Source organism: Myxine glutinosa, chromosome 3 (assembly GCF_964187855.1).
Source record: "Myxine glutinosa chromosome 3, kmMyxGlut1.1, whole genome shotgun sequence".
NCBI lineage: Eukaryota > Metazoa > Chordata > Myxini > Myxiniformes > Myxinidae > Myxine > Myxine glutinosa.
Genome location: NC_136263.1, coordinates 50,540,746 through 50,559,345, shown reverse-complemented (window position 1 = coordinate 50,559,345; position 18,600 = coordinate 50,540,746). Strand labels below are relative to the sequence as shown.

At 43.8% G+C, this 18,600-nt stretch overlaps 1 protein-coding gene across 2 annotated transcripts in view; it reads right to left on the bottom strand.

Moving 5' to 3' along the window:
• ARFGEF3 (ARFGEF family member 3) overlaps positions 1-18,600 on the bottom strand; it is a 167,502-nt gene that overhangs the window by 22,440 nt on the left and 126,462 nt on the right. For both annotated transcript variants that reach the window (XM_078774049.1, XM_078774050.1), the window contains exons 30-33: positions 18,112-18,226; positions 14,786-14,888; positions 6,379-6,510; positions 6,134-6,258 (exon numbers count right to left, since the gene is read on the bottom strand). In XM_078774049.1, coding sequence (XP_078630175.1) covers positions 6,134-6,258; positions 6,379-6,510; positions 14,786-14,888; positions 18,112-18,226 — 475 coding nt within the window. The remainder of the gene's footprint in view (positions 1-6,133; positions 6,259-6,378; positions 6,511-14,785; positions 14,889-18,111; positions 18,227-18,600) is intronic.

Genomic DNA, 18,600 nt, shown 5'->3' with positions numbered 1-18,600 from the left:
TAATCGTAACTGCGATATGCCAACTTCCGGACAGTGCAGCCTTCCATGTTGTTGTTGTTTGCAGCAGCTGTTTGCAGCAAGGCAAGGCTTTTCTTTTTTTCCCTCTTCTCTTTCTACTTTTCCTTGCGATTAAATTGCAAAAAGCCAAAATACGTTGGCGATAATTGAATAAATGGGCATTAATAGATAGATAGATAGATATGCGATATGCGAACTTCCGGACAGTGTGCGCGTTACGAGCTGACCGCCATTACGGTACGTAATTCGATTTCTTATGCGCATTATTTCTCCCAATTCAGTCAGAGCGAAGGGCGGAAGCGAAGAGCGTTGTTATTTTTTGTTTACGGGCGTACGGGCGGGGTAGAGCGTACGGGTAGCGTTTTTTTTTTTTTTTGGCAAGGAACGGGCACCCACGTACGGGCAATGCCCTAGTCTATCTATAATTCCATTAATCTCTGTGTGTATGTATGTGTGTATGTGTGTGTGTATGTTTGTCTGTGACCGCTGTTTCTCGACAACTACCGGTCCGATATACTTGAAACTTGCCAGGTATATTGCTGGGGACCCGAGGATGTGCCTTTTCAAGGTTTGAAATTAATCGGACAAGTACTTACCGAGCTATGGCGATTTAGCCGTTCGCCGTTCGCTTTGGCGTTGCGAATGGACCAAACCATTGCATGTAAATAGAGGGGGGGGGGGGTTCTGTGGTCGTTGCGAATGGACCAAACCATTCATGTAAATAGAGGGGGGGGGGGTTCTGTGGTCGTTACTGCCACGTGGTTTCAAAGTTTTTTTTTGTTGTTGTTTGCACGCATGTTTTTTTGCACCCACGTACTGGCACGCCCTAGGATGTTTACACACACACACCCCTACACAAAATTTTTTTTTTTTTTTTTTTGGCAAGGAACGGGCACCCACGTACGGGCACGTCCGAGCTTATATATAGTACGGGCATGCCCTACCCTAGTCTATCTATAATTCCAGTAATCTCTGTGTGTTTGTTTGTACGTTTGTTTGTCTGTGACCGCTGTTTCTCGACAACCACGGGTCCGATATACTTTAAACTTGCCAGGTATATTGCTGGGGACCCGAGGATGTGCCTTTTCAAGGTTTCATATTAATCGGACAATTACTTACCGAGCTATGTCCAAAAAACGATTCAACCAATCAGAGAGCAGCGAGCTATCGCGTGTGCCGAACGTGGCGGACACACTCTGCCTCGGATGGCACATTTGAGAGCGTATTCATTTATTTCACGTTTGCAAACTATGTTGGCGCTATGTTGGCGTTAAACGATGTTTTAAAACTAATAAAAACCCCGGGGGGATTGTCACTGTACTCGCAAGCCGTTCGCCGTTCGCTTTGGCGTTGCGAATGGACCAAAACATTTCATGCACCAAACCATTTCATGTAAAGCGTTCGCCGTTCGCTTTGGCGTTGCGAATGAACCAAAACATTTCATGGACCAAACCATTTCATGTAAATAGAGGGGGGGATATAATTTTAGATATAGATATAGTACGGGCATGCCCTAGTAATAGATAATTGCACCAACCTTGGTCAAAATCCCATCACTGGATCACAAGTTATCACGGCAACAGGATTTTTACATAACATGACCTTTGAGTGTTGAACTTTGACCTCGTGACCCCAAAATCGAATTAGTTTATCTTGACCTCATTATACATACCTGCACCAAGTTTGACTTAGATCCCTTCAGCCATTCTCAAGTTATCGTGGTAATGAAAACCTATCACGGACGAACGGACGGACAACCCAAACATAATGCCTCCGGAGACGATAAAAAAGGAAAATATCGTAGACAACTTAAAGTTCTTGTCATGGGAGGGGAGGGGGAAAAAACCTCAACAATCAAATTAACAACAGGCAAGATGCAATTAACAAAATAACATGAGGTACAAAAACTTACCCTACTTTCCTGTGCATCATATGATTGCATGTGGGTAAAAAAAAAAGAAGCACAGAACAACACAATTAGAAAAAATACTGCGTGGTCCATTCGATCGTTCAGGAGAAAGGATGTGCAAGTTCTAAATGGAGAAGAATGTGGCTAAAGCTGATATGACAAAACATCCTTTAACCCACAAACAAAAATCAGACTAGTAAATAACACAAAAACTTTTTTTTTCCTTCTTTGCTATCATGCACAGAGGGCATGACGATGAACTTGAGTTGCTATCCTTCAAAGGAAGGAAAATAATTTAAGCTGGCTGTCCTTATGGATGATTCAATGGATTGGATGGAGTACGAAGTAAAAAAAAAAAAAGGAAGGTTTGCTGTGAAGAGTGAAAGAAGTGCAGATAAAAGGAGGAAAAGAGGCATGAGTAAGGAAATGGGAAGCATTAAACACCTCACCACTACGTAATTAAAAACAACTCACCACCACGTAATTCAAAATACCTCACCACAACGAAATTCAAAACACCTCACTACCACGAAATTCAAAACACCTCACCACCACGAAATTCAAAACACCTCACCACCACGAAATTCGAAACATCTCACCAACACGAAATTCAAAACATCTCACCACCATGTAATTCAAAACACCTCACCACCACATAATTCAAAACACCTCACCACCATGTAATTCAAAACACCTCACCACCATGGAAACGAAGGTTTGAGGGAGTAGTTCAGTGACAACACAGACTGCCCAGATATGTACATATACAGATAGATGACTGTGCCCGAGTTGCTGTTTTGTGTTGGTTTACACCAATCATAATACAAACAATTATTTTGCCCAAATGTATTTGTAATAAACGTGATATTACATTTTATAAACAATTGAAGTTGAAGATTGAAGTTGAAAAAAAAGGTAACTTCCAGGAATAGGGGAGAGGCAGGTTAGTTGATACACTTTTCAGTTATGTTGGCCTCTAATGAAGACTGTTAGCGAGCCAGGATTCATGAATTGTCCAAAAGAAATATCAGGGTCTTGTACATATCTGTGGAGCATGCCAGATCCGCTGCATTATCAAACTTGGAATGGTGGCTCACAAAAAAACTGTTTGTCAAATGTATCATCTGACCTGACCAAGTGGGTTAGTTGATACACCTTGGTAGGCGTGAATGGGTTAGATGATACATTGATTTACATGGTGAATGAGTTAGATGATACATCGACTTACATGGTATTTCTGCCAATGGTAACAAATTAGCATGCACGTAATTACAGATACACATCAAACTAGGCTACATACCATCATTTCTGTATAGTATTTGTACTAATGGTATTTTCAGAGTCAATGAGAACTGTTAATTAAAGCTGTTTGTTTGTTATTTATTCAGTTGTATACCTGCTATGTATATGTACTACATAGGTAATGTAAAGTATATCTAACAATAGGGCTAAAGGTTAAGTTAGAGAAAAAAAAAAGAAGATCTGCCAAACAAATGAATTGGCAAGCATCAAATATCAGGAAAGGAACAAGATTCACAACTCAGATGGACACAACTCTTATATTCTAAAGATGTACAGTGTAGGCTATATAGGCCTACATATATTATGATGTATGAAGCCCAGTTACAAATGGCTACAGCATTGTCTTGTAAAAAAAAAAAATGAATGGGTTAGTTGATACAGGTCGGTAGGCGTATCAACTAACCTACTCAGACTGTATCATCTAACCCATCCATGGGTTTTTTGCAACACATGTTGCCCACATGCTTATGTGTATTATCCTGGTAATCAAAGCAGCGTCGGCTGAAAGCCACTTTCACAAGGTATAATGAACCAATGAGAACTCCTGTGAAATCTATGTAGTATTATCACAATAAATGATCTTACCTTTTGTTGGCATTTTTACTCAGCAGGACACAAATCAGGTTTTTTGTAGAATCACACCCTTTCTTTATCTAATCTAACTTCTTGACCTACTTATCAATGATATGTAATGCAACTAGCTAACAACAGAGGGCAGCATTTACACAAGTTTCATTTCTGAGGGCGAGGAGGAAGGTTGTATCAACTAACCTACTGTATCAACTAACCTGCCTCTCCCCTATCTGTGAGCCCCAAAAATAAAAAAGTTTTTTTTGGGGGGTACATGAACATGTGTGAAAACTGCAAATGCCAACACGTGGTGTTGGTTATCCCTGCACAGAGAGCAGGATCTCCCAAGAATCCTTTTTTTTTTTCTTCCCCCATAGATTAGCCATCGCAGCAAAGATTGGTATTTCCGTCAGCAAAGCGACGGGTCTTATATTCTAGTCTCTATAATAATAAAAGACAGTGTCCGTCCGTCCATCTGTCTGTCCGTCTCCTCCATAACTCCAAAACCATGAAACCTAGCGGCCCCAAACTTTGCTTGCAACAGATTACAAGAGATAGAAACCTGGACCTCCAACAGATTGCAATGATGAAAACTGGCTGTTTGGGTGTGTTATAACACCCTTTTTGAAGATGATTAATGAGGTGCTCATAAGAAAAAAACCAAAAAAACATTACCAATATGGCAGCCTACCATCTTGGTCAGCACACTGCCACTCGCTGGGTTCTTAAGCTGCCATTTTGTTTCAGCCTATTCAAACGTGCCTTGGCTTGGAAAACACGATCGATAATTATCACAACATAATTGAAGCATATAATCAAAATCTGGATTCGGATATGAGGATTGTATCCTGTAGACTAAATAAATGTCCAAATCTGGAGAGTGAAATCTGACAAAATTTACCATGTCAAGTGATTTTTTTTTATAACTGAGTGTATATATTCATTTATTTAAGCAAGGCTGTCATTCTCCTTCTGGGGTTAGTTTTTTTAATTAAACTTAATAATAATTTTAAACTTAATTAATACTTCCATGGGATAGGGTGTCACTCCACTGCACTGGTGTAGCGAGGGGTGGGTGAAGGTGGCGGCCGCCCCGAGTGGCACTTTTGGGGGGGGGGGCACTTTTGCGGCACTTTTGGTCGGCCAAACACCGCCTGGAGACGCGTTTTTTGAACGAAACATTTTTAGCAAATGAACACTTTTTTTAGTAGTCGGAGTTTCAGATTAAGAGTTTGTAGAGTTTGGCGAGCGTATTTTGTAGAGTTTGTAGAGCATTTTAGTTTTTAACCATGTGCGGAAATGAAATAGGTGCCAAAGCTTAGCTAATGCCAGAAACAAGACAGGCAATTGTAACTTTGAGAAAAGAAGGCCTTGAAACAGTTGCAATGCTGAAGCTGTTTAGCTGGGCTATAATTTCCGGTGCTGTAAGACATCTGTTGCACAGACTGGTGACTGATTACTTGTCCTGTGATTCTGTTGTGATTCTTGTTTGACCAGAACATTTTCTATCCACATTTTTACCAGTTTCGTTATGTTGTTTAATGGCACAAGCAACTGCATTCACTGATGCTTATAATTTTTTTGCAATTTGTTTTGAAGGATTGGCCTTCTTTTCTCAAAGTTACAATTGCCTGTCTTTTTCTGGCATTAGCTGAGCTTTGGCACCCAAGTTCATGCAATCTGAAACACAAAAACATTCATTACATTGTATGGCTGGCCTTTCTGTAAACATTTTTTGTAACGCCGGCAATAATAGACATTGAACGCGAGGAAGAAACTAAGCACAATCATTAATTCCACACAGAGCTCCCGAGTATTTATAAACAGTTTTTGCTCCTGAGATGAAACGTTAATAACATAAACTTCGCGTTTCAGTTTGGATTTAGTTTTGCACTTTTTGACCTATTTCCAAAAATTGCTTTAAACCTACGTTTCACACAAGAAAGATGCATTGAAACACAATATATTATCAGTAGATGAGCAGATATATCTTTGGTAAGAGTTTTGTTGAGATCTTATGTTCATTTTGCACATTAAACAGTAACATATCAAAAAATGTTGGGTGTACCTAAACTTTTGACTGGCATTGTATATATTAATCTCTGTCTGTGTCGAAAGAAAAAGTTCCTTTCACATATAAATTCACCATTTAAACCTTGTATCTTTTTCTCTTTTGCAAATGGTTTCAGTAAATAACTTGATCAGATAAGTTATGGAGCCAAATATTCAGCACCTGCATTTGAGTCCTTCAATAAACAGCCCAAAGAGTTGGCCTGTTTACTTTTCGTGATGAGGTTCGCGATTTTTGATATTTGTTATAATTGCAAGCCTGACCTTTTGACGACACCTGCGGTGCCGCGAGTTTGGCGTCCATCAGCTGGCAGCTCAAGGATGAAAACACAGGACAGCGAATGCTCCAAGCTGTCCCTTTCAGCAGTTCCGCCATCTAGTGCGAATACCTGGATCCAAAAAACACTTCCTGTCCAGTTTTGGTTCAACAAAGTCAGGTTTTCAACCTAAATCAGGAAACTGACTATGTGTATTGCATTAAATAATTCAATCAAATCACAATGATGTACCTGTTGTGCCATGGCACGTACACGCCAGGCATCCACCTCCGATGCTGCACCCAAGCGTGGTGCTGCCACTTTAACTTCATATCCCTCACTTCTTGTGCCATCCTCAACGCTAGAGAAACAGGCCAGTAGATCCTGCCACAACATGCAATGTTCAAACATGGGGAAAACTCACAGTATGCTCTGTACATGTCTATTACACTAAAATAAGGCAATTATATGTATGTATGTATGTATGTATGATAATTATAGAATTGAAAACGGCTGGGCCAATCCCCACGAAAGTTTGCATACATGCTTGGAGTACACAGGGTCAGGTTATGGGCACAAAATAATTCCCCCTCACCGTCCCTCCCCATCCAGGAAGAATGGGCCACCGGCAAAAATGGGGAGCTGATCTGCGATTTTGGTCTGTACACAGAGAATAGTACAAGTGGTTTAACCACTGCTGGATGGAGGGGGTATTAAGGGTGGGAAACGATGCCAATTGTGAAAACAAATCCTCTTGCTCCCAGATGGAGTGGGTATTACTCGTTCAACCAAATTAGTGGAGGTACCGTACTGGACTCCACAGTACCTCCATTTCAAGACCACACCACAAGAGGACCACACCAACACCAAAGAAGAGGTTTTGAGAAGCAAAGCAGGAGAACATAATTGGAAATACTTGATATCTCAAATGTGTGTTGTAGGAAGAATTTTTAAAGAGATCTAAAAACTTTTACTGATGGATACAAGTGATGTTGATGTGGTGATGAGAGGGAGAGAGGGAGAGAAGGAGAGAGGGAGAGAGGGAGAGAGGGAGAGAGAGGGAGAGAGAGAGAGAGAGAGAGAGAGAGAGAGAGAGAGAGTGAGAGTGAGAGTGAGAGAGAGAAAAGGCAAATATTCATAAGAGAGTGGGAGCAAAGGTAAATATTCATAAGAGAGTGGGAGCATAAATAGTGTGACGCAATTTAACAACATCAACGAGGCACATACATCAAGTAACACTGACGCACAGACTGCATTTCGAGAGCAGTTTTGGAACAAAGACAAATATGTCCTCGACAAACAAAATCAAGTTTCAACATTAACTGACAAGGGATATTGTTTGGAAAATGGGGAGTTTAGGGGATTCAACATTTCAGGAAAGTGTATAATGCAGAACATACCGATTAAATACCTCCACCACTGAATATGGATGGATGAAAATGGATGGGTTATGTTTTCACCCCTGTCTGTGTCTCTCTGTCTATCTGTGCACAGGATATCTCAAAAAGTTGTGGAAGGGTTGGTGGCAAGGTTGGGTGTGTGACATGGACAAAATGATTAGATTTTGGTGAAGATCCGGATCCGAATCCGGATGCCAGAATTTTAAAAAGTGATTCTTCACCATTGAGTGATGGGGCTAAAACCGATATCTCAAAAAGTTATAAAATGGATTCGAACAAAACTTGGTGGACAGGTTTGGTGTGTGACAAGGTCGAATCAATTCGATTTTGGTGATGATCCGAACCTGGATGTGGATACGGCACTTTAAAAAATTTTTTAAATTGATTCTTCACCAATGAATATAGGGCCAACAATGATATATAGCATGATATTTCAAAAGATTGTTGACGACTTATGACAAAACTTGGTGGAAGAGTTGGGTAAGTGATAAGAACAAGCCGATGCAATTTTTGATTCAGGTGTGACTCCAGATCTGGCTTATCAGTGGGATACAAAACGTAAACGGTTCAGCCTGGCGGAGGTGTGCTCTTTACCGAGTACCATTCTCATACGCTTATTGGGATCAGTGATGAAAGGCAGCATTTAAATTGAAGAACCGAAAGCACATTTATGTGCTTTAGATTACAGGTAATGGCAGGTCTTTGTCTGACGTGATTTAACTATAGGAAAAGATATTCGGAGGTTCCTCTTCTTCTTCTCTCATATGCAGCATGTGGCTGCAGGTTAGCATAATTTGCTGGGAGCACAGCTGTGGCGGTGATGTAGTAGGTTAGAGCCCTGTAGGTTAGAGCAGGAATTAGTAATTTGTTGGTGGTGATTGCTCGCCTACTCTTTGAAGGACACAGTGGGATCTTGAACATCCACCAACTAATGCCAGCAGTCCGTTTAATGTCCATCATACACATTGTTGTATCACCCTGCCTGTGAAACACCGGGATGACAGTTTATTGATGTGTGCCGAGTTTCAAACCCAGGCTAGGCAGCTTAGAGGCGAGTGTTCCTCCAGGCTATCCTGCTGGCCCATATGTAACTATACAGTTAGTTACAGGCAGGTAGGTGGTCTTTTTGTCTTCTACCGACTCCTTTCCGGCCTAGCTCCCCCAGCTCTGTCTGTGCTCTGTCCCCCAAATATTCCTGCAGGTCGCACAAGATCTGCCAGCAACCTCTTCCTGGTGAAACTGCCAAAATCAAAACTCTCTGCTCACTTTCACTCTTTAATTCCTCTTTACTCCCGCCTCTGGAACAAACTCCCTCACTCTCTTCAATCCCACTCATCCCTCCAGGTCTTCAAAACAGCTGTTCACCACCATCTCTTATCTTCCCCCATCCAAAATATTGATCTTTTCTATCCCCGTGAATTCACCCCAGATCCACTTTTTTGAAATAGCAACTTCTTTCCTGGAAGTCCTAGCTGTGTCCATGTGTTTTTTACCTCTCCCACCCACCCCCCCCATTCCCACACCTCCTCCCCCAAAGCCCTCTCCCTCCCACAGATCTCCCAATGTCCCTGCTCTCAAATGTTGTGCTTGTGTGCTTCCCCCTCTCTCCCCATCTTGTCTACCGCTACCCTTATGATATGTTTTATGTGTCCCTTTTTGGGGGGGGGGGGGGGGATTAATGTTAGCTCTTTCACGAGCCTCGATCTTGTATAAAAAAAAGAAAAAGAAAAAGAAAACAGCAGAGACACTGCGTAGCATCCATGTCTAAGGCATGTTTATAAACTTTTCCAGCTCGAAGTCCAATGTGTTACATATTTATGTGAATGTATGTGAATTACCATTCAGGTCTTTGCTTATCCGTGTGTAGTATATTAAGTTGTTGTGTAGTTGTTGTGGTTGGAGGGTCAGGAGCCCTTCTGAACCAGTGGCCGGAAACGGAAGTGACCGGAAACGGAAGAAAAAAAGACACGAGGAAGAAAAGGGACGAGTATTATTCTTCCTCGCCCCGCTCCGACAAAAGGTGGGATCGACCTTGCGCTGCGTGGAAAAGCGGCGTTCCGATCCGAAGCCTGTCTGGCGAGAGGAATTACCGGGACGATACCTGCCCGGTGGAGACGGCAAGTTGACGTGGGGCCGTGCATCGACCCCGCGCCTGGCCTCGTTCGCGGCACCGTCCAAACAGACGCGTGCGGGTCGCCCGTTGGGGCCTAACGCGCCTTGCAAGCGGCGTGGGGTTTGGCTTGCTTTACCGTATTCGCTTCGCGTGGCCACGAGGGGCTGCAGCCACGGTGCCTGGTACGATACCTGCCCGGTGGAAACACGTCCACCCGGGGTTCGTTCTACCGCCCGAGTGCGGTGACGGCGACCATCATCTTGGTCAGGAGGGGCCCAGAGACATTGTGCGGGACCGAGACCGAAAGGGTGTCGTGAGTACTCACCGGGACACACGTATATAAGATGGCCATCTTACTCATAGGAAAGTGCTTGTGAATTGGGAATTGTTGATGGTTGTATATGGTTGATTGCTCGGGGAAAATCTCCGTGGTTGTGTCATTGCAATTGTATGGTCATTCCCATTGAAATATATCCTTGAACGTCAGTTGTCTCTGGGGTGAAATTCATATGGATTGCGTGGCGAAAGCGCATATTTAATACAGCTTTCTGGCGAAGTTCCTCTCACGGTCCGGGGGTCACCGAGACCAGGTATTCACCGAGGGGACCACGTAACAGAATTGGGGGCTCGTCCAAATTACGATTTGCGGTTTCGCAATTGGGTCTACGTCCGGGATTTAAAATTGTATAAAATAATAAAATAATAATTTTTTTATTAATTAAAATTTATTAATTAATTATTAATTGTTAAAAATTTTTTTTGAGAAATTGGGGTAAAGTCTTGGGTGAAGGTTAACAGGTGTTAACGATAGGCACCATGGCGTTTGTGGCACAGAACTTTGGGGTAACCCCGAGTGAGGCACAGTTCCGAGCGTTGCTAAAGTCGGACCTCTTGAAATTGGCCAAACATTTTAACTTGGAGGTCCGAACTAATTTGAGGAAGGCAGAGTTGCAGGCCACGGTGATACAATCTATGGTGGGATTAGGAACATGGGACGAGTTAGCCTGGGAGTGGCTACCCGAAGAACCAGAAGACGTTGAGCTCCGGAAACTGGAGTTGCAATTACGGAGCCAGGAACGGATCAAAGAAGAAGAAAGGAAAGCAGCAGAGAGGAGAGAAGAGAAACAAGCAGAGGAAAGGAGAGTGGAACGAGAACTCCAGGAAAGGTTAAAAGAAGAAGAAAGGAAAGCAGAAAAGGAAAGAGCAGAAGAAGAAAGGAAAGCAGAAGCGAGGAGAGAAGAGAAACAAGCAGAGGAAAGGAGAGTGGAACGAGAACTCCAGGAAAGGTTAAAAGAAGAAGAAAGGAAAGCAGAAAAGGAAAGAGCAGAAGAAGAAAGGAAAGCGGAAGCGAGGAGAGAAGAGAAACAAGCAGAGGAAAGGAGAGTGGAACGAGAACTCCAGGAAAGGTTAGAAGGGAGAAAAGCAGAGGAGAGGAGAGCTGCAAGGGACCTCGAAGCAGAGGAGAGAAAAGCGGAAAGGGAATTAAAGGAACGTGACATGGAGCTTCAGCAAGAAATCAAATTCAAGGAGCTGGAGTTAATGAGAGAACGGGGAGAGGCACCACCCTTGCTGACGGGGTCGACACCTAACCAGAAAACCTGGGATGTGGGCAGACATGTGAGGCTGGTTCCACCGTTCAGTGAAAAGGAAGTCGCGAAATTTTTCCCACACTTTGAGAAAGTGGCTCGACAATTAAACTGGCCGGAGGAGGCCTGGACCATACTCGTGCAAAGTGTGCTGGTGGGGAAAGCTCAGGAAATTTATTCGGCGCTACCAATGGACCAATGTGCAGATTATGAGGTACTGAAGAAGCACATCCTCAAAGCCTATGAGTTGGTTCCGGAAGCTTACAGGCAAAAATTCAGGAATGCCAGGAAGAGGGAGAGTGAGACCCATGTGGAGTTTGCCAGAGTGAAAGAAAACATGTTTGATCGGTGGTGTGAGTCAAAAGGAGTCGGGAAAGACTTCGAAACATTGCGGGACTTGATCCTGGTGGAGGAATTCCAGCAGTGTGTCCACGAGGACATCAAAGTGTACCTGCAGGAAAAGAAGGTACCAAAGTTGTGGGACGCAGCCACCATGGCAGATGATTATGCCTTAACCCACCAAATAGGGGTCCACGAACCTAACTCCTCGCCTAGATCTCCGCAGGGGAGGTGGGGAACAGCAGGTGCGGAGAACGACAATACATGGCGGCGGCCTCGAGAGGATTATGGGGACAACGCGGATACCCCACCTGTTCGAAGTCAGAGGGCTGCGGGCCCAAGACAAACTTATTTTTCAGGGGGCCCGAGGCAGACCACGAGTTTTTCCTCCGGGCCTACTTGCGCGTTTTGCAAGAAACCTGGACACTTGATGTCCAGTTGTTACCTCATGAAAAGGGACAACCCAGAGCGGAGTCTGACTATTACAACTCCGAATGCGATGGCTAGCGTAAGAAATCGCCATCAAAAGGGTTACCAACCATTTATTTCAGAGGGGTTTGTGTCACTGGATGGAGCCTCGACTAACCGGAGACCGGTTAGGATATTGAGGGACACAGGGGCCCATCAATCTTTAATGCTTGAAGGCATTTTGCCATGGTCCGAGGAGACGGCAACGGGGGATAGTGTTCGTTTACAGGGGATCGGGGGCGGTGTTAGTGCTCCCCTTCATGTCATCCATTTGGAGTCCGATTTGGTGTCAGGACCGGTCACCGTCGGCTTACAAGCCACGCTTCCTGTAGAGGGTGTATCTGTGGTTATCGGGAATGATTTGGCCGGGGGTCAAGTTTATGGTAACCTGAGGGTTGGTAAAGAGCCCAGCAGGGAAAATAACACCACACCAGCTCGGGATGGCGACAAAAGTGCCAAGTTATTTGTAGGGGGACTGAACTTCAAAACAGAGGAAGAAGTTCTGACCTCTGTCTTCAACAGATATGGGCCGCTGGTGGAAGTGCGGTTGGTAAGAGACTGGGAAACGCAACAGTCAAGAGGGTTCGGCTTTGTCACGTTTGCCAGCACAAAAGATGCCAGAGAGGCAGAGAAGAATTGGAATGGCAAGGATTTGGAGGGTCGGACCATAACCGTAGGGAAGGCATTTCGTAGGCATCGAGAGGTCTACAGGAGAGGACAACTGGGCGGTAGTTTTGGTGGTGGCCGCAATCAATATTATTATGGAGGCTCCCTGAGTTACAGCAGCTCTCGAAGGAAGGATTGTCAAAGTAGTGGCCGAGAAGGAGACCGCTATTCAGGGGACTACAGGGACAAGTGGTCCCACCATAATTATTAGGGAAGTTCTGAGAAGTTGAAGCACTGAATGCGGCGGAGCCGCCGAGCCAAGATTCCTACACGAATTAACCGTGAACGCCGTTCCTAAAGGCGTCCATGTAGTGAACTTTCATGCACGGACTAACCGTGAACTCCACGTTCCTCAAGGCGCCCATGTAGAGAACTTTCCTGCACGGACTAACCGTGAACTCCGCGTTCCTAAAGGCATCCATGTAGTGAATACTCGGCTTGGCCTCCCGGAAAAAGTGCTATCGAGTGGCTTAACTTTGGATCTTTGATTAACCCCTTAACCTTCCTTCACAAGAAACTGACGGTCAAAGTCAGAGGGTCATGAGATGGAGTTTGATTTGGCAGGGACAATGTCGTTGCTGGTGCTTAGTCCAGAGTGAGTAATCTGGAGGGGTTGTGGTGAAATTTTGGTTGCTTTATTTTTAAGTGATAACTGTGCCCGGGGGGAACTGATAATGTGGGGGGGTTGAGTTATCTGGTTTGTTTCTCCAAATTGGCCGGCAAAGAAAGTTTTCGCTGGGTTCAAACTTTCTTTCTTGAAGGGGGGGAGTGTTACATATTTATGTGAATGTATGTGAATTACCATTCAGGTCTTTGCTTATCCGTGTGTAGTATATTAAGTTGTTGTGTAGTTGTTGTGGTTGGAGGGTCAGGAGCCCTTCTGAACCAGTGGCCGGAAACGGAAGTGACCGGAAAAGGAAGAAAAAAAGACACGAGGAAGAAAAGGGACGAGTATTATTCTTCCTCGCCCCGCTCCGACAAAAGGTGGGATCGACCTTGCGCTGCGTGGAAAAGCGGCGTTCCGATCCGAAGCCTGTCTGGCGAGAGGAATTACCGGGACGATACCTGCCCGGTGGAGACGGCAAGTTGACGTGGGGCCGTGCATCGACCCCGCGCCTGGCCTCGTTCGCGGCACCGTCCAAACAGACGCGTGCGGGTCGCCCGTTGGGGCCTAACGCGCCTTGCAAGCGGCGTGGGGTTTGGCTTGCTTTACCGTATTCGCTTCGCGTGGCCACGAGGGGCTGCAGCCACGGTGCCTGGTACGATACCTGCCCGGTGGAAACACGTCCACCCGGGGTTCGTTCTACCGCCCGAGTGTGGTGACGGCGACCATCATCTTGGTCAGGAGGGGCCCAGAGACATTGTGCGGGACCGAGACCGAAAGGGTGTCGTGAGTACTCACCGGGACACACGTATATAAGATGGCCATCTTACTCATAGGAAAGTGCTTGTGAATTGGGAATTGTTGATGGTTGTATATGGTTGATTGCTCGGGGAAAATCTCCGTGGTTGTGTCATTGCAATTGTATGGTCATTCCCATTGAAATATATCCTTGAACGTCAGTTGTCTCTGGGGTGAAATTCATATGGATTGCGTGGCGAAAGCGCATATTTAATACAGCTTTCTGGCGAAGTTCCTCTCACGGTCCGGGGGTCACCGAGACCAGGTATTCACCGAGGGGACCACGTAACAAATGAAAGAGGAATACAAGTGTTTTGGTCCTACTGCAACAGTTAAAAATCAGGAAGCAACTTAATGTGTCAAGCATAACAGTTGATGTCCTTGCATAATCAATGAAAATTTCCAATATGGCCACCAGTGTATCAGTCCAAATGCTACCACATATTTTAACATCAACACATCACAATAATACTGCTGGCTAACATTATTGATGAACAATAACTTGCACCCCTAATATAATGGACCCTTGCTGGAAATTCATTGGACAGATTTATTTGATTGCACCAGAAATGTAGATGTTTATTTAGCTCAGAGACAGTGGGCAATCCTTCCACTATGAAAAGTTATCACTAACTTTTGCAGCAATTTATAGAATATTTCAGTACCAGTTTCTGTGCCCACTGACCTTCAGGGGTTCCAGTGTTGCAGAGAAGGCCTGCTGAAGTGCTTCCGTGGCCAGACGCCACATGTCCTCGGAAAAGGCTGGGCCGGCGACAACCAATATGTAACTGTAACACATTACAGGGGTCAAAATACAGGCAGATGACGGACGATTCAAGAAGCATTTACAAGCATTATCGGTTTGTAATTCTCCAAGACACACACCCTATCCGAGCAGGAGTATGGCCTGTGTCCAATGTTGGAGCACACCGTCTCCCCGGTACATGACATGGTGAGACCTCATGATGCTCAAAATGTAATCACTGTTCGTTCAGATGTTAGTACAGAGGTCAGAGTGGGTGATGCAATCGCTTTTAATTACTGACCGTTGATGTCGAATTTTACGGAGGCTCATAAGGCAGAGGGAGACTGCCAGGGGAGTATGCTTCTTAGAAAGGGAAGGGCTTGTCACATTACACAAGAGGCAGAGGATCACATGCAAGGCAAATAAACACCTGGCTCGGGATCATGATGAGTTCCTGTGCCAGGCCAGTCTTGTGCCAGGCCAGTCAGTCTTTGCCAGGCCAGTGCTCAATCCCAAACAAACTGTGACATATTCTGTCCCATCATAAGCGAATGAGGCTCGGTTGCAACACCCTCAGGTATGTTTTGACATCTACAGCCAGAGAAGACGCCACCAAAGCTGACTTGTTATACACCGCCTCCACAGTAGTGGCTGAAGGTCATCTCCCCAAAGCGCTGCAATTTCACTTTCAGAATCCAAATTTTGGCATACCCAAAGAAAAATGGGGGATATTCGGACAATCACAATGGGGGAAATGGGGTGGCACCTGGTCACAAAGGTCATACAAGGCCATTCAAACAGCTACACTGGAGCGAAGTCAATGGCGTGCCATCACAAATCCCCAGGCTTCCCACCTAGAGCAAAGTTGAAAGATGGCAAAAAGTTCCACCATTAATGAAACAATATCAAATTATGACTACAAAAAAAGTTCTGATTTGACCCCTGAAACTCAAAATCTCCACTACCACGGCATTAATCAGTAGTCAAATCCAAAAAATCGTTACCAATTGAATGCGTCCCCCAACTAAACGTTGATTGCATATACACAGTTTCATTTTTAAAAATATTATAAAATGTGCCTGTAATTGCATATTTTTTGGTATTTGACCTTTTGGTACTTGGTATTTGACAATGGGACGTACAAGAGAGGTATGTTTTAGTTACCAATTCTCGAGTGTCTTCATCAACTGGAAGTGGCCCACGTCAAAGAACGGAGAACACACGTTAGAATTGGAAGAATGTAGAGCACCTTATACCACCAACAGAAAGACAGCGGCTGTGTCACTCTCTGCTGATCTGGTATTGATTAGAATTTAGATACTGTTCTGATCAAAGGAGCAAGACTTCCAAACATGACAAATCTCGATCTCACACTGTCATCATGGAAGGATCGCCAAATGAATCCACATATCTACTTCCATGGTCAGTCACTGGAGGTAGTTCAATCGTTTAAATGTCTATGGCTCATCATCTGGAAATACCTCTCCTGGTCTGACAATATAAATCTGGCCTCAAACACTAGCTGCTGACTGGGCATCCTCCATCATTCCAAGTCATTTATTAAAGATCAGAATTGCCGAAGAATCAATATGTAATTTGGAATGGCTCATACTGAAAGCTAGTAAATAGTAAATAGCAGCTGTCTGAGGCCTGATCTGTGAATGTGTTGGTTTCCTGCATAACCACCTGAAATTCACCCTTTACAAACAGCCTAATGGGCAGGTCAAATCTGGCAGAATAATTGGGTCATTCATGGCAAAACCAAGCAATTGAAATGCAGAAAGCAAATGTGAGAGTGCTTCCAGCAAAGGAAGAATAATAACTCAACAAGTAGAGCTACATTCAAAGTACACCCACCGCCCCGTGCAAAATAAATAAATAACATATCCTCCAGTGCGCGACATTGCCGGGACATATTTGGCACCCAGCAATGCCGCCGTGCAGCACATGGAGACGGAATTGAGAGGAAGTGGTGTACAATAATAGATTGATTAATTAAAATCAAAAAGAATCGTAAGATAATTAATTTCTTAATCAATTGGCTAATAGCAAACCTAAACCACCAGTATTTCATCGAAATCTAACTTTTTGAAAATTAAATAATTAATCGAAAAATTAAATTATTCATCTATTAATTCATGAATCAATAAATCTAATATACCCTTTGTAGCCAAATAAGTTGGTCACTGTCGTGTTCAAATATCAGCTTATAAGCTCAAAAGGTGCCCGAGATATTGCTCAGATAAGAAAGAAAATAAATAAGGAATTAATAAATAAATAATAATTAGGTAATTAATCAATTAATTGATTAATCAAAAAATAAGAAATACAGTTTTTGTCAAGGCACTTGTTCACTATTGTGACCAAATTTCAGCTTCCTGAGACATCGCCCAGAAAACAAGAAAACAAACAAGACAAGTGGAGCTACATTCAAAGTACACCACCCCATGCCAAATAAATAACACATCCTCCAGCACGCGACATTGCCAAGAAAGAAAGAAAGAAACCAAACGGAGTGAAAACTGATTACACCCTTTTGGTGCTCATCATCCGCCGTGCAGCGGCTGGAGATGGAATAGGGAGGGGAGGAGTACAATACTTCCCTCCATACAAATATAGTGTTACTTACTATACCTCTGTTGCTACTCTACCTCCAAATATAGTCCCTGGTGTTGGGCTAGCGGCTAGGGTGCCGGCTTAGGATCCTGGGTTCGAATCCCGGTCAATCGCTGAATATAACGCCAGGGGGGTTGACTCAGCCTGTCATCCTTCCGAGGTCGGCAAATTGAGTACCAGTTCACTGGTAATTCCCTGCTTGTCGTTAAAGGCGGCAAAAAGGGTTGGCGTCAGGAAGGGCATCCGGCCGTAAAACATTGCTTCAAAAAGGGGACCGAAAAACAACAACAACCACAGTTCCCGAAAAAGGCCAACCCCCACTTGCGGGGAAAAAATGGCCTCTAAAGGTGGTTTTTTTTACTCTACCTCTGTCTATTTTAAAATCCCCTTACCTTGTTTCCAACATTTTGATTTATATTACAACTTTTCCATCAGCCTTCGATATTGTAAAAAAAAAAAAAAAATCTCTTTTCACAAGTTTTCTTCATCAGTTCATCATTTTACAGTAACCATGAATATCAAATGTAGTCAATCTTTATGTCAACATCCAAAGCTATTGAGGTTTAAGAAGTTCTGAGAGACCAGTTCTCAAGGAGCATTGCATGTAAAAGTTAGTTATGCACTGATAAGATATGGTTGTTGGTACTGACTGTATACAAGAGCAGCCAACCCTTGATATGGCCTCCGCTGGTTCAGATATGCAGGAGACGAGCAGGTGAAAGAGCTCTCGAAGCATGGAGCATAAGAGGCCCTCCGAGCCGAGTTCTGTACCCAGACAGCGAGCATCAAATTAGAAATGTACAACCCAGGGTCTGTGAGCAGCAAATTTGATTTGGCGAGATGATGTAAAATGACGTAATATTTTGTACAAGTGCGAACGAAACGAAAGGTTTATGAAAGTGCCAATAAGGATTTGTGTTCCAAAGTGTTCAATTATATAATACAGTTGAAATAAAATAAAGATTTTAGAGGTCGAAAAATTATTTTTCGGAAGTTTACCGCCAGCGTCTTTTACAACACCTTATTTAACACATTACATTGGTTATTTGTGCATGTTGTACGTGTCCTTTGTAACATCCTTAAAACAGTACGTTTCCCGTTTGGAATGATTTTCAATTTCGTTTTGTCTGCCAGACAGA